Raw genomic sequence first — 15879 nt, 5'->3', positions numbered from 1 at the left:
CTCATGTTAGGGCTCAGGTATTCTTGGCCCTTCGGATTTTTGGACTACAATCCTTACGACCTTTTATCATTGGCCATTCAGGCAGAAACATCTGGGAGATGAAGCCCAAAACACTGGAAGGACCAACATTGTCCAATATGTACCATTTGGGTCATGGCAACTGGACTTCTTTCTTGTTAGATAGAAATATTTTGCCACTCCTCCAAGTACAGTGGTGCCTCGCATTACGACATTAATTCATTCCAGTGAAATCGCTGTAGAACGAAAATGTCGTAATGCGAAAATAAAAAGCCAATTGAAACGCATTGAAACCCCTTCAATGCGTTCCAATGGGCTGGAAACATCTGGGGAGCCCAGTTTGCAAACCCCTGGACTAGGTGACCTGATTCCCTTCTCTTGGTGACTCTAATACCTTATAGTGGTAGACAGATTGTGAACACTTGTAGCTGAAAGAATGTGAATGCTAATGTTCTGTTTTGACAGGTATGTCGCCAGAATGGGGCTACTGAGAAGTAAGGAGGAATCTGTATGCTTGAGAGGATCCTGAAATGTGTAGAATTAGGAAAAGGCCACCCAAAGAGGCAAAATGGCACAATGAGGACTTGAGTGTGTCTGGTGCCCATAGAATGCCGAGAGAGTATGGTGAAAAGAATGGAGAGTACCCAAAAAGAAGCCTTGGTTATTTGGAATCCTGAATTCCCAGTTGCGGCATTTTGTTTACCAGTCCCATTTATGCCTGTACCCATCATAAAAGATGGAGACACTGCAGGCACAAGCCCTTAGAATGCCCCCCCCCGTAAGCATGGCCCAGTGCCCCCCCATTTGAGATTCTGGCAATCATCCAAAGGTTTTCCCATGTTCCAACTACTCTGCAATCATCATTCAGTGGAATCACTTACTAAAGCTGTTGTGATGTTAACAATGTTTTTTTTTATTACATACAGGACAGATATGGTTCAATGTGTTCGATAAGCTCATAGGGGACAAAGCATAGAAGAGTAACAGGGTTTTTCCCCCCCATACATCAGTTTCTTTACATCTTCAGACCGATGATGCAGCAGAGTTTACAGGCCTTTAAGACAGATTTTTCAAAAAGTCCTTTTGTAACATACATGTTAACTTTACATACATCACAGTGGAGATGTGGCAGGGAAGGGCGTGTTTCTTTTCCACCTTGCAAGACAGGCAACCGCAGGAAGGCGCAAGAGCTGGCCGGCCTCGGAGGCGCTCTCCCCCAGCGGGATCCCCTCCCCCTCCCTCCACCCTGCTCCCATCCCATGGAAGGTGTGCTTTTCTGAATGAAAGAGAACGTACTTTCAACTTGTGTCAGGGTCTCTCAGTGTATCCTGTAGATAGCTGGGCAAAGCGAAGTAACCCTGTTGTAACTAATAAAAGGCTTGGAAGCAGGAGCTACAAGAGGTGTTGTCAATTGTGTAGTCGCCTCATTTAGAAAAGTAACTAAGTACTGTAACGCACTGCAGTGTCTGTTTTTTAATTTTATTTGGCAACAGGTTGGGTGAGCACCAAACTCTGTGTGTTCATTATCCAAGCAGCTGGGCTACCACACAGCCTTTCAAGCAGCTAAGGAGACTGTCCTCGCGCTCAATCTGCTTTTCACGCTGTCCTTTCTCAGGCCTTCCAATTGACCCATCATCCTCAATGCCTTCCTCTTTACTCCCTCCTTCCAAATGTTGTGGCCTTTTATCGCTGTTTGGAAGCAGGTTGGTGGGATTTCTAGACACTGTAATCCCAAACCCTCACTTTCTCAAGCTCTAATGCTTGCATTGCTTGTTCATTTCACCCAAATACCAGACCACGGATGGCTCTGTTCCATGAGCATTTTGTTTTCAAATACCTGGTGGTGTCATGAACAAGGTCTTGTTTTCTACAGTATGACTCTTGTGCACACCAGAGACCTACCTAAATCTTGTGTCCTAAAACAGAGGCTGTTACACGATGCCCTGTCAGACGGCCCCAGAGGTGCAAAATTTTCAGAGTGCCAAAAATAAAACACCTGGATAGAGCTGAACGTTATAGCCTGGCCTAACGCAGAGCTCAGAAGGGCCAAGGAAAGAAGCTGAAATGAGTAGGAGTAGGAAGGACAATGGGGAACAGAAGAAAAGAATCGTGTGCCAGTTGCTGCCATGGGCTACCCATCGTATCCCAGCACTTGCTGGCCAAGAACGAAGCTGATGTTCTTGTTACAAGGGCCATTTCATTCATGAGAAACCCTAGGGCGTTAAGAATTCTACCAAGGGGTAGAATTCAACGGAAGTGGGTTTTTATGAGGGATTTTTATGGTTTTTTTCCACAGGACACCAGGGCACATCTGAGTTGCTCCAGCTGTTTCCTCGTATGGCTTTTGAAGCCATAATCATCAGCCGCTGTCCCCCTTGGGGAAGAACCCCCCCTTCCCCTCCTAGAGTTACTTCCCCTCAAAATGGAAATCCATTCTCAGGCATTACTTTTCTGGCACAAATTTTCGGTCATCCCAACAGCTGGAAAGACGACAGAAACAGCGTCTTGTTAGAAGCGGAAAGCGCGCTAGGGTTGGAGCGGTGTGGCTGACCACATGAAGTCCGCATTAACCCTCCCAATGATCAACCCCAAAACAAAGTAAGCTAATTTGCACACTTGACAGGGGGTGTGAAAAGCTGCTGTGGCAAGTCAACATCGTTCAGCGCTTCCCGCTTTTAACAAAGCGCTATCTGTATCATCCAGCTTGATTCTGTCCCCCTCTGGTCAGTTTCTGCTTTTTCTCTTGCAGATTCTATAAACCACTCACCAAGAGTGTCCTCCTCCAACCTTCTTGGCTTGCTCTCTCTCTGTGTGTGTGTGTGTTTCCTCTCGTCTCTGCTCCTCCCTCACCAAATGCATACCTCCACTGTTCTTTCTTCAACACCTCCGTCTGCTTTCCTCTCAAGATCCCCTGGCTTAAAAGATAACAGCCACAGGGGCCTGTATTTTCTCCTCAACACATTCCTTCCTAAATGCCTACAAAGGACCTTTCAGGGCTCTTGAGTCCATCCATCATGCCCGATCCTCCATCCGGGCTCTACAAAAATCTCACAGGACAAACCCAAGCGAGTGGTAACAACGACATACAACAGAGCTTGGTGGCTTTCCAACGCTGCTTGGAGAAAGAACTCCCCAAATGTTTCTTGACCCCACCCTCCTGCCAGCGAACAGAGGTTGTTTTCCTCCTGTCGGCCTCGGACCATTCAAAACGGGTCTGCTCTGCAGATACTGCCCAGGTTCAATTCAAAATTGCTCCAGAAACGGACAGGCGCCGGGGGCCTTTGGTGGATTCTTTGGTTCTGACCTCCCACTGGTGACTTATCACTGTGTTTTTGAACATGTTTGAACCCCTTGTTAGAGCCTGTTTTAGATTCTTAAATCAAGTCCCCACTGCTCCGAAACTATCCCATAGATTGGAAGATACAGATTCAGAATGTTGCTTCTCGTCTTGGAAACCGTTTCTTCCATACTCGTAGAGCGACTGCATGCCATCAGCACACCTTCGGTGGTGTCAAATATTGGAAAGAGGGAAGGAGCCAACAAACAGCTGGGGGGGTCTTTTCCCATGCAAGTAGGAGAGGGGCGGCGAGAGGGAACTGTCTTGAAAAACTTGTCCACCCTTCCAAACCAGGTCGGTTCTTCTCATGGTTCCGAAGGCCCAACTTGCCAGGTGCTTCATTCTCACCACTCTCCCCCCCCTGGGAAGGCCAACGACGAACCTGGCGCATTTCAGAACGTGCGCTGGCCCAAGATGAAAGCTGCGAGCCTAGAGGTGAGACGAGGAGGGAAAGCACCGGCCGGTGCAGAAGCCGTCGCTGCTGTCTGTGGTTCAGTTTTCCGCCAACAGGAAATAATGCAGGAGTTCTGTATGTACATTTTGGCATTCGGGGGATTTTGGGAATCAGGAGGGAGAACGTTACCTTGGCAGAAAGAAGAGGAGCTCATTCGGGGATGTAGGACACTTGCCACACGATGATGTGGCTCCGTTCAGCCTTCGAGAGGATGGGCTTGACAGAAGGAGCCTCCCCTGCGCTTTCCTCTGTCTCATCATCTTCTCCATCGCCTGTTGAGAAAACTCAATGCAATGAATTGGAACGGGTATATGTGGAAATACCGCTGCTCCCTGTCAGGCCCACGAAACACATCCTCAAGAAATCAGTGATATACACCATTTATGCCCCTGCTTTCAGATGCTCAACAGAAGGGCTTGGCAAAGTTCCTTTTGTACACAATACCTCCCAGATTCCCACAATCACTAGCCATGGGATTGGAAAAAAAAAGATTTTTTGTAGCTATTCTCAAGGGCTGTTTGTATATGACTAAGTATAAGAAAAACTTCAGTTAAGGGAAAGTATTGTCCTTGTATGGCACAGTATTTCTTCCTTTGCTGCCTTGTTTTATAGGAGAAGGGAACTGCCATTCAGATCTCTTAAGAGTATGAATTCATTTTTAAAATCAATACAAATGTACCTGAATTAATGTGCACCTACGTTTCTAATGCAACTTCCTTTTTAGGCAAGAAACTTCCTATTTTACTAATAAAGATACGTTTGTGCACACTTTCTCCTGACATGTACATTTTAATGCATTTTTGCATCATGAACTGAGTCTTGCAAAACTAAAGTACTGGGTCACATGCTACTTTGGGACTGCAACTGTGCTTTCATCATGCACACATTGCTTCTGGAACGTTCAAAAGCAGGGAGGTTTTCTCCAAAATTCAGACGAAATACATTTTTGTCTCTTTCTAGAGATATCTGGAGGTTGTGAGAGAGAGTATTACACTAAGACCCCCCATATATATATATCTGGAGGATCGGTTCCAAGCCTCTTTCTCGCGGATGCTGAAAAATGCAGATTATAGCAAATGCTATTATAATAGCAAATATTATACATAGCATGGTCTCTGCCTCCCTCTAGTGGCCAGTTCTGGTAGATTTATCATTAGAAATACAGTTGTGCCCCGCTGGATGATTACCCCGTTTAAGGACGAATCTGCTTAACGTTGAAGTTTTTGCGATTGCAAAAGCGATCGCAAAACGATGTTTCGGGAACTGATTTTTCGCTTTACGACAATCAGCCAACAGCTGATTGTCAGGTTTCAAAATGGCCGCTGGCTTTCAAAATGGCCCCCCACTGTTTTCTAGGACCGATTCCTCGCTATACAGGCACCAAAAATGGCTGCCGTATGGAGGATCTTCACTGGACGAGCAGGTATTCATCCCACTGGAACACAATGAACGGTTTTCAATGCATTTCAATGGGTTTTTTAATTTCGTTTGATGACGTTTTCGCTCTACAGCGATTTCGCTGGAACGAATTAACGTCGTGAAGCGAGGCACCACTGTATATATATTTGGGGGATTTTTCTTTTAATTTTAATATTTTCAGACCATGAATAACTGAATTAGCGGATACTGACTGCATGGATAAAGGGTTCCTACTGTACTACAAACCAGATATTCGGTCACCTGTTCTGAAAGAAAAGGAAGCAATGTTTTGCCAAGCAAGTGCAAACTGTCCAATAATCTACTGGGAGATCTTAATTTTAGTTCTTTTACCCCGTTTTCTACAACGTAAGCATCATGCTAAAGAACTAACCAATCCGGAAGTCGATGTATCCTTCCCCCCCGCTCAGCACCAGGACATTTTTCAGCTTCTGCCCCTCCGTCTCGACTGCCTCGGTGCTGGGGTTCTCCGACGGGCTGTCGAGCACACTTCCATTTAGCGTTGCAAGAACATTGCCTAGAAGAATCCGGACCTTGTTAGGAACATCTTCTAAGCATAAACTAGGCCACAGAGCAGACATTTCCAAATTCAGAGCTTGAGAATTTTCCTTTTTTTTTTTTTGGACTATGTGACTCTCCGAATCTCCCAGCTAGGAATTATGGCAACACAGAAGGTAAATTCCGCACGCCTAGAAGTTTGTTTGGAAAACCACCTGAACATTGTTAGTTCAATGGGCCTATTTTAGTGCAAGTTTCTATGCTAAGCAACACGATTTCAGCCCATGAGCGTTCTTCTTAGCACTCTTACTGGGCTACCACCTTGTCGTCGCCTTGTTTTCCTGACAGTGACTTCCTACGTCACCCAGCTCCCAACAATCAAACTGCAGAAACCAAGAGGAGCAAAAACGGGCTTAGTCTTCCTTAATAAACCTTCCGATGTTGTAAAAAAAGCACTCGTCGACACATTAAAGCAGGGGTCCCCAAACTGCCAAGCCCAGCCCCGCTTACCAGGCACAGAGACAAAGAATTTGACTGCATCACGGTGACCGTGGAAGCAGAGCTGAGCTTGAGCCATAGAGCAGTACGGGATGAAGCTACTGGCCGATTTTTCGCTGCCGTCATCACTGCCATACACGTGAATCACTCCGCCAGGGCGGTTCCCTTCGCCAGAAGTTGGAGAGGTCTTATTGGCTAAAAGCAAGGGAGGGAGAAATGCACATATTTAAGACAAGACGAAAAGAGGCAAGGGGAGTTCCTATCTGGACCACGAGCTTAAAGATGGTTTAGTAATCATTCCCTCTTCTCTCAGGAGCCTGGGAGGTACAGCTCTGTGAATTTGCTCTCCTAGAGGGTTGTGGGAAGTGTAAATAATCCTGCAAATATCCTCTTCCCCCATGGATCTCCATGCATCTCCCTGGGAAGAGATAAAGAGTTCTACAAGTAAAAATATATGTAACATTTAAAGGGAGGAGTGGTATTAGCTTGAAGTGGCTTTGGAGCATTTAGCGCTATGTACCTTTTCTGATCTCGGAAGGCAAAAAGAAATCCCCATTATGCAGATTTTGCAAACTGATTCATGGCCAAATGATATGCTGTGTGTTATTCACACATTCTAAACAGCATGTTCAAACGGGTCACTTCTAGTTCTGTTATGTACCAGCGAAACGTTCACTAGCAAAATGTATTTCTCAACTAGACTGTGGATTACCATCAGCTTTTGGCTGAAAATAGCACACAAACCTTTGGCAGCCAATTGCTATAAAGAATACCAACTTAAGGGGATACATTGCTGAAGGAAAAACATTATTTATGGCAGGAAACAGGGTAATCGCAATGTGGTTTTTTTGCTTATTGGCCAAGACTGTCTCTCAGTGAGCATGAAGAAGAATAAATGAGTACAGTGGTGCCTCGCTTAGTGGAGATAATCCGTTCCAGGAAAATCGTCGTTAAGCGAAAACATTGTAAAGCGAAAATAAAAAGCCCATTGAAACGCACTGAAAACCTTTCAATGCGTTCCAATGGGCTTAAAACTCACAGTCCAGCAAAGTTCCTCCATATGGCAGCCATTTTCGCTGCCTGTATAGCAAGGAATCCATCCCTAAACACAGCGGGGAGCCATTTTGAAACTGCCAATCAGCTGTTTAAAAAACGTCATTTTGCGAAGGATCGGTTCCCAAAGCAGGGAACCGATCATCGCAAAGCAAAATTCCCCAATTTAGACCATCGTTTTGCGATCTCAATTGCAATCGCAAAAAGATTGTCGTAATGCGGGGCAATCGTAAAGTGAGGGACCATTGTATAACGGGCATCTTTCTGCAACCTGGTGGTTTCCAGGTGTGGAGAACTACAACTTCCCACAGCCTTCAGAAGTTTAGTGCTCGAAACACAGAGTTACAAGAATATTCCTGTCACAACATGTCTTCATGATTTTAACTGAAAATGAGAGATGAAAGAATACATGAACCGAAGGAGAAAGATGAGTAGATAAAGAGATGGGAAAACTGAATGGAAAAGTCAATGGTAAGAAGATACAGGATGACATCTGGAATCTAGAAGGAAGGAGGTCTAGGACTTACCCCTGAGCCCAAGAAGTTGACCCCGGTGGAGGACTACAGCTGGACACAGGAAATAGGTAGGAACACAGCAGGGAAAACGGGGGAAAAGACCATAGGATTGGGAACAGAAGAGAGCAGTTATTCCCAGTTGTTACTTGTTCAGCAATATTTTGTACAGTTACACTTCCCCCCCCCAAAGTAAAGTAGACGTTGTCTAGGGGGTGGGGTAAAAATCAAATAAATAAATAAATAAATAAATAAATAAATAAATAAATAAATAAATAAATAAATAAATAAATAAATAAATAAATAAATAAAGACAATCTACAAAAATAACAGACTTGATCCTAAATACAATTTCAGCAATAGGTGCTTAAGAATCAGAGAAACGAGCACACGAAAGGCTGGACCGCATTTCCGCTCTGCTCTATTCCGGATGGCCTCTGGGCTGGGCAGCCAAATGCAACTGTTGACACCAAACTAGATCATCCAGACAGAGCAGGGTTAAGGGAGTCCAGATCCTGCCGCTCAGCCCCAAACAGGCTTCAGGAGGACGACGAGGCCTGTTCTGCAAGAGATAACTGTTGGACAGGCTTTACTCAAGAGCTGCACGAAGGCAAGCGTCACAAACGAAGTCTACAGGATTTGCCTTGCCTTGCTCTTTGCCGTGGTGAATTGGACACAGGACGGGGAACCCCAGCCAAATATCCGCCCTGTTAAAGGGCGGGAGGGGAAACATTTGCAAAAGAAACAAAGCGAAGGCCACTTACTCTCAGTCAAAGGGATAGAAATGATGACCCCGTTGCCCGTCCCGACCCAGAGACGATTGCCAGCAATGAGCAAGGCTGTAATCCGCACAAAGGAGAAGCCGAGTTTTCCAGTCCCTGAGTAAGAGATGCAAACCAGTTTAGTCAAGATCATGCCACTTACTAAAAGGCCAAAATATTGTTGCTACAAATGACCCCTACAAAAAAAATGTTGCCAGACGGGGCGTTCCGTTTTAGCCAATCCACCAACCAACCATCCCATTCTCTATTCCCTCCCCATCAAGTCGGCCAACACTGACCCATGCTTTGAGGGCACTTCAGGTTTTTCCCTTCCCAAGTTTTGTGCACTTCAGCAAACTTTGGGTTCCCTCAGTCTTACTAATAACTCTCTCTTGTATATACAGTGATGCCCCGCTTGACGATTACCTCGTTAGACGAGGAAATTGCTAAACGGTGAAGTTTTTGCGGCTGCAAAACGATGTTTGAATGGGGGTTTTTTCGCTTTGCGATGATCGGTTCCCTGCTTCGGGAACCGATTCTTCGCATTATGATGATCAAAAACAGCTGATTATCGGGTTTCAAAATGGCCACTGGGTGTACTAAATGGCTCCCCGCTGTGTTTAGGAAAGCTTTTTCGCAAGACAGGGAGCTGAAAATGGCCACCCTATGGAGGATCTTCGCTGGACGGTGAGTTATTCAGCCCATTGGAATGCACTGAACGGGTGCCTTTCAATAGGATTTTTTATTTCGCTTGACGAGGATTACGCTTAACAGCGATTTTGCTGGAACGGATTATCCTCATCAAGCGAGGCACCACTGTATATACATGTTCTTTTGGCCACACAGTGCTCTGCACTCACAGCCTGAACATTAGAAATAGATGAGGTAGACTGAAATGTTGGCCATTTTTGTTTACGGAAATAAACAAACCAAGCAATTTACATTTACCTACATGCCCTAAAAGTGCTTTTATCATTATTTGACAAGGTAATTGGACAATTAGAGAATTATTTCCCAATCTGAGAATTATTTTCCAGTCTGTTAACAGAGGGGAGACTTATTATAGCTAGGAATTAGAAAACAGCTCATAATATTTTGTTAAGTTAATGATATACAGAAGTCTAGAATATAGCAAGTTTATTAACTTACATGTGACAGAAAAGTTAAAATGTGGGGTAACTGACAGTGAGGAATCTGCAGACATATGGGGAGACATATATATTAATAAAGGGGAAGGGACAAAATCCAATTCAAGAATATAAATAATTTGGGAAGGGGGAGGGTGCTCCGAATGATACAGGCATGGGGTTGGGGGAAAAAAAAGAATTTTTTGTAGCTGTTCTCAAGGGTTGTTTGTATATGACTAAGTATAAGAAAAACTTCAGTTAAGGGAAAGTATTGTCCTTATATGGCACAGTATTTCTCCTTTTGCTGCCTTGTTTTATAGGAGAAGGGAACTGCCATTCAGATCTCTTAAGAGTATGAATTCATTTTTAAAATCAATACAAATGTACCTAAATTAATGTGCACCTACGTCTCTAATGCAACTTCCTTTTTAGGCAAGAAACATCCTATTTTACTAATAAAGATACTTTTGTGCACACTTTCTCCTGACATGTACATTTTAATGCATTTTTGGGTCATGAACTGAGTATTGCAAAACTACAGGACTGGGTCACACGTTACTTTGGGACTGCAACTGTGCTTTCATCATGCATACATTGCTTATGAAAATTGCCTCTTACCAGGTCAAATCACTGATCTACCTAAGGCGGTATAGTCTACACTCTGTAACACACCAACACTCCAAGATCCAAGACTGGGACCTTTCCCAGTCTTTCTTGAAGAAACCAGGAAGGGAAGTGGATCTTCCTTTCAGGAAAAGCATGTGTCCCACACCTAAATGGTTCCCACCAAACTATTGAGACCCAACGCATGTGTGAAAGGGACAGGGATTTGAAAGGGAAATGACAGCATCATCCAGGAACTTGAGAAAGGATTTCCTAGTGTGGAAAAATGGCATGTTTGAATTCTGAGAGCCATGCGGAGGGGTCAAGAATAAGGAACAATGACATGGAAGCTTCCTAGGAGAATGAGGGGCAAAGAGGCTCCCCAGGGTAGGCGGCTTCTGATGCTCTTTTGTTTACCCAACATTTTGCTGACATAGGGCTCAATGTCCACGTCTTGGAGATGCTGGTGGGTGTGAGCGTGGTAGAGCCTCAGGGTGGAATCTAGGCGGATGGAAACCCAAACACCATCTCCAATCCAAGCAAGCTGCCGGATCTGGCTCTCCCGGCGAGGGTGGGCATCGAAGGAGGTCTGCAAAACAGCATGAAGAAAAGACCATTTGAATTTAGCACACATTCCCATTTCAGATTTCTTGGGTGAGTCTGCCTTCAGTTTTAGGAAATTCCAACAGAATACCAAAAAAAGTCTAAATGCAATCAAGCATAGATGACCTGGTCGTCTTAGTCAGAGTCCTGATGACTGAAATAACATTGTCTTAGGTTGGGGCACGGCACAATGCCAGAAACACAGAATCCTCTCAAACAGCAAAGGGCCTTCTGCAACTTTATAAAGTGGAATTGGCAACTCTAGAGCGTCAGGAGCCATTTTCTCCTTTCCACAACAACCCCAAAAGGCCACCTCAGGCCTAAAAAATGAAAAGGCCTTCCTGTTATAGAAATTATATTTTCACTTTGGGTTTTTTTTTTTGTTTTGCTTGGAATTGGTTGCTCCACCACATTATTTTACAGAAACATAACAAATTTTAAGTTGCTGTTGAAAATCTGAGTGGATCTGTACTATTACTGTAATTTGACCAAAAGCTTTCCTCTTCTACCTCTGCCATACCTCTATCTGCATTGTCTTGGGCTGGATGACATGAATTTTGTTCTTGTAACCACACCACACACGGTCGTACACCACAGCCATACACCGGATAGAGTGGTGCGTGTGGCCCAGGTCCATGAGATGATAGTTGCTGAGATCCCACTGGCCATCTAGAGATGAACAAAAAAGAGGAAGGAGAGCAGAATAACAAGAGGGAGCTTGTGGACTCTGGAATTGACGTCAGGAGGTGTGACATGATCTGTGGGTTGCTGTCCATTGTCGTGAGCTGTTGGAACTGCACGCAGCAGCTCCTCCGTGAGGTAACTTCAATGTCTGTCATGGACACACCCCAACCACCAAGGCTGGAATAGGGTTCCCCCACCACCCAACAGATCTGAATGTAGGAATGTCAGGCGGTACCAAACTGTGGTGAATTCAGGAACTGCGCAGATGAGACGGCTTGTCTCGTTGAACCACACAAGTAATGATTTCACAAATCCTAACAAATAGTCTTTCTCTAGTCTGGAAGCTGAGTCATGGCAACTGGAATTCTTTCTTATTAGGTTGAAATGTTTCGCACCTCCCTCCAAGCAGCTTCTTCAGTCTGAGGAGAGTCGCTAGGAGACCCCCTGATAGATCCTCCATGTTGGTTTCACTTGGAGAGATATCAGGGGTCTCCTAGCGACTCTCCTCAGACTGAAGAAGCTGCTTGGAGGGAGTAGCGAAACATTTCAACCTAATAAGAAAGTTGCCATGACTCAGCTTCCAGATAACCACACCGGAATGACTGAGAATCTTCACAGTCTTTCTCTAGCTTTACCAAAAACCTGTCGTCATTTCCTAGAACATTGAACTTGCCTTCTCCTCGATGGAATATGGCTAGCGTCCCATCAGCCAGGGCTACAAGAACGCGACCTTTCACATGCCTGAAAGTGCAAGAGAAGGAGAAAATCCATTTCAGATCCAAGAAACAATGCTCTCCTGCAGACACAAGAAACCAGAGTAAATTCACTACCTTGAGAATCTTCGTTTTCAATTTTAAAAAAACCAAAATATTGGCTCCTAAAGGCCCTAAGCATGGCCCTATGACATATCAGCAAATGGTGGGGGGTGGTAAAGAAATGGGATCAGTCTTTGGAAAACATGTCAACCTTTCACCATGTGGCCAAGCCATATGGGGAAATTCTAGGAATTGCCAAATAAATAATAATAACTTTTCCAAATTGTGGGTTGGGTAGAACTTTGAGAAGTTCAAGGGCAAAGATTTATCATCTGCATGATGTCCCTCATGACTAACAGCACAAATCTTGCATAACAAACAAGCCAATGTACTGTTACTCCCAGAGCTTGGTGTCTCGGCTAATTGGTTTGCCAGCCAGAGCTTCACAAAATGGCACATTTGCGGGCAGAGGGGGGAGATATTCTGAGAGCTGCCGGATAACTAAAGGTCACAGAAATACAGTGGTGCCTCGTATAGCGATTGCTCCGTATAGCGATGAAATCGCTTTGTGATGACTTTTTGCCATCGCAAAATCGATCGCTTTGTGATGGTCCCTATGGGGAAATTTTGCTTTGCGATGATCGCAGGGAAGCGACCATCGCAAAGCCCCCATTTTCGCACAGCTGATTGCCGGTTAAACAAAATGGCCGCCCGCTGTGTTTCCTCACTTAAGAGGCACCAAAAATGGCCACCCATATGGAGGATCTTCGCTCAAAGGTGAGTTTTTATCCCATAGGAACGCATTAATCGCGTTTAATACGTTTCTATGGGCTTTTTATTTTTGCTTAGCGATGTTATCGCTTAGCAGCGATTTTTTCTGCACGGATTAACATCGCTAAGCGAGGCACCACTGTAAGGTCAAAAGATTGTTTTCTTTACAGAGTAAATAGAACAGGTTTGCTTTCAAGAAAACAATGGAGTAACAAGTCTTCCAGAAAGGAGGATGTTGTGTCATGTATCTTCAGGGGAATGGTATACCATTGTGTAAGGTATATGCAAGGTATTTTCCGTTACCTTAGAAAGACAGCAGTGGTATTTTATTCTCGCACTTTCAATAAACATTATTCCCAGGATTTCTGAGATCAAAAAATCTCCTCACCCAAGTTTTCACAGGAGAAATCAGCTCCATGTTTGGAACCATCTCAATTTTTGATCCCTGTCGTCAGGATTATGCAATTAGCTGACTCCTAGCCAAGCAGCCCTATCAAGAGTCATGCTCACAAGGGGGATCTGTGACTGCTTGTGAAAATGCAGACGGCAAAAGAATATTTTTTTAAAAAAAATTCAAATTCAAATATTAAGCATATTTTAAAATATATGTTTAAGGTAAAGGTAAAGGTTCCCCTTGAAATTTAGTCCAGTCGTGTCCGACTCTAGGGGGCAGTGCTCATCTCCGTTCCCAAGCCGTAGAGCCAGCGTTTGTCCGAAGACAATTTCGGTGATCACGTGGCCAGCACAGCTATACAAGAATATATGTTTACAAGAATATATGTTTACAAGAATACAAATAGGAAGAAGACCACCTAAGTTTCCTTTAAGCTCCCTGGAGCAAATGTGGCATATAAATGTAATAAGATAAATAAGCCCATTTACTTACACCAAGCTCAACACTGAGTCCTTCAGCTTGATCGAGTGTAAGCATTTCTTCCAGTTTGAGACCGCTGAGTGCACGTACAACCTGAAGGGAAGCAGTCGAGTTTGTCAAGGATAGAGTGGTGGCTACAGTTCAAAACCAAGAAAAGGCACATCCCTTCCACACAGTCCACCCAAATCTGCACAGGTCACAGCGTATGGGCACCCCTTTAGACACCAACGCTCCGGATGATCCGGGCTGACCTCTGGCATGGCGGGCATCTCAACTCCCAGCCTTTGATGTGCTTCAGCCCCCTGAGCTGTACCTCTTACAGTACTTATGGTTTGTTAAGAATCCATGGAAATGTGGGGTTCTTGAACTAATTGCAATGCCAGGGCCTAAAGACCACAGTAACAAGGGATGATTATGATGATGATGAAAAAAATCCCTGTCTAGAGTTTCTGATTATATGGCCAGATCCACAGAAATCAAACCTATTCCATCTTCTACATGGGAGCCCTTCAGATATTTGAAGACAATGACCACATTTCACCATGAGCTGCCACTGAAACCGATGTCCTCCTCCCCAAGCTAAACTCAGCCAGTTTTTAAACCATTCAGACTTGGGTTCCAGAGTCCAGGATCCTAAAGTACACTACTCAGAATTTCACAACACTACTCCAGAGGTGGCCTGATCAGTCTAAAACCACACAGACTAAAGGTAACCTCGGTGAAGCAAAACTACGCAAAGATATGAGAAGTTACACATTTCTTAATCTTCTTGCTCCCTGCACCAACCAACACCTTTTCTGAGTATGATGAGTATCAGCTTTGGATGCCTTAGCTTGGTATCTGGCTCATCCTGCTAGAGCGGCTTTTGCTTACTCAAAATGGTGCACTAGGCAACTCATGCTCCCTGCTTCACTCCAGGCCAACAAGCCGGGATTCTTCCTTACTGAAGGTTGCAAATAGGTGTAAGACTAGCTATGCTGGCTGGAGTATTGTAGGAGTTCTAGTCCAAAAAAGTAATTTCACTGCATCTGGAATGATTGCATCTTTCATCTCCTGAGTCCTACCATCCAGTCTGTGCTCCAAGCCACATGGTAGGGGCTGCGCTAGTGGTGGCCCCAGATGGATTCCCATTTGCTTCTTGTTCCTGTGCTGATGTGCTTGATTCCACTTTAGGTTGTCCATTCTCACTGTCAAAAGAGAAAAACAAAGCCATTTAAAGACAGGGAGAATAGTCACACCACTGCATTTTATATTAGGCCAGGTTATCTGTCTATTGAAACCAAAGGTTGGGGACACACCCGTGTTCTGTGCCATCAAGTCGGAATTGACTTATAGTGACCCTAGTAGGACTTTCAAGGTACCGTATTTTTCACTCCATAAGATGCACCTCTCCATAAGACACACTTCATTTTTAGGGGAGGAAAACAGGGAAAAAATTCTGGCAATTTCAGGCCACTGGGCCCGTGGGGGTGGGGGGAGCCTCGGAAGGGTCCGAGAGTGCCTTCCAGGACCTTTCCGAGGCTCCCCCCGTGGGGCCAACGGAGGTGAAATTGCCAGTTTCCAGGATCCAGGAGGCTTAGAAAGCCTCAGAAGGGTCCTGGAAGGTCGTGATTTCACCCCAGCTGGCCCCGTGGGGGTGCATGGCTGGAGCCTCTGAAGGGTCCTGAAGGCACTCTCGGACCCTCCGAGGCTCCCCCCCACAATCCCCCCACTGGGCCCTGAGGAGCGCTGTTTTACAGTATTCGCTCCATAAGACACAGACACTTTCCCCCCACTTTTTTGGGGTGGAAAAGTGTGTCTTATAGAGCGAAAAATACAGTAAGTGAAATATTTAAGAAGTGGTTTTACCAGTTCCACTCCCCTAGTGAGTTTCTACAGCCAAGAGGGGATTTGA

At 44.8% G+C, this 15879-nt stretch overlaps 1 protein-coding gene across 23 annotated transcripts in view; it reads right to left on the bottom strand.

Moving 5' to 3' along the window:
- Positions 1 to 907: 907 nt before the first annotated feature.
- MAPK8IP3 (mitogen-activated protein kinase 8 interacting protein 3) overlaps positions 908 to 15879 on the bottom strand; it is a 74520-nt gene continuing 59548 nt past the window's right edge. For all 23 annotated transcript variants that reach the window (XM_078381392.1, XM_078381391.1, XM_078381394.1 and 20 more), the window contains 10 exons: positions 15050 to 15172; positions 13998 to 14078; positions 12259 to 12326; positions 11422 to 11570; positions 10716 to 10887; positions 8572 to 8685; positions 7823 to 7861; positions 6255 to 6437; positions 5620 to 5763; positions 908 to 4081 (listed from right to left, as the gene is read on the bottom strand). In XM_078381392.1, the coding sequence (XP_078237518.1) occupies positions 3960 to 4081; positions 5620 to 5763; positions 6255 to 6437; positions 7823 to 7861; positions 8572 to 8685; positions 10716 to 10887; positions 11422 to 11570; positions 12259 to 12326; positions 13998 to 14078; positions 15050 to 15172 (1195 nt within the window). In that variant the 3' untranslated portion in view covers positions 908 to 3959. The remainder of the gene's footprint in view (positions 4082 to 5619; positions 5764 to 6254; positions 6438 to 7822; positions 7862 to 8571; positions 8686 to 10715; positions 10888 to 11421; positions 11571 to 12258; positions 12327 to 13997; positions 14079 to 15049; positions 15173 to 15879) is intronic.

The sequence above is a fragment of the Pogona vitticeps genome, chromosome 13 (assembly GCF_051106095.1).
Source record: "Pogona vitticeps strain Pit_001003342236 chromosome 13, PviZW2.1, whole genome shotgun sequence".
Taxonomy (NCBI): domain Eukaryota; kingdom Metazoa; phylum Chordata; class Lepidosauria; order Squamata; family Agamidae; genus Pogona; species Pogona vitticeps.
The sequence above is the reverse complement of the archived record's forward strand: the minus strand, read 5'-3'. Positions and strand labels throughout refer to the sequence as shown.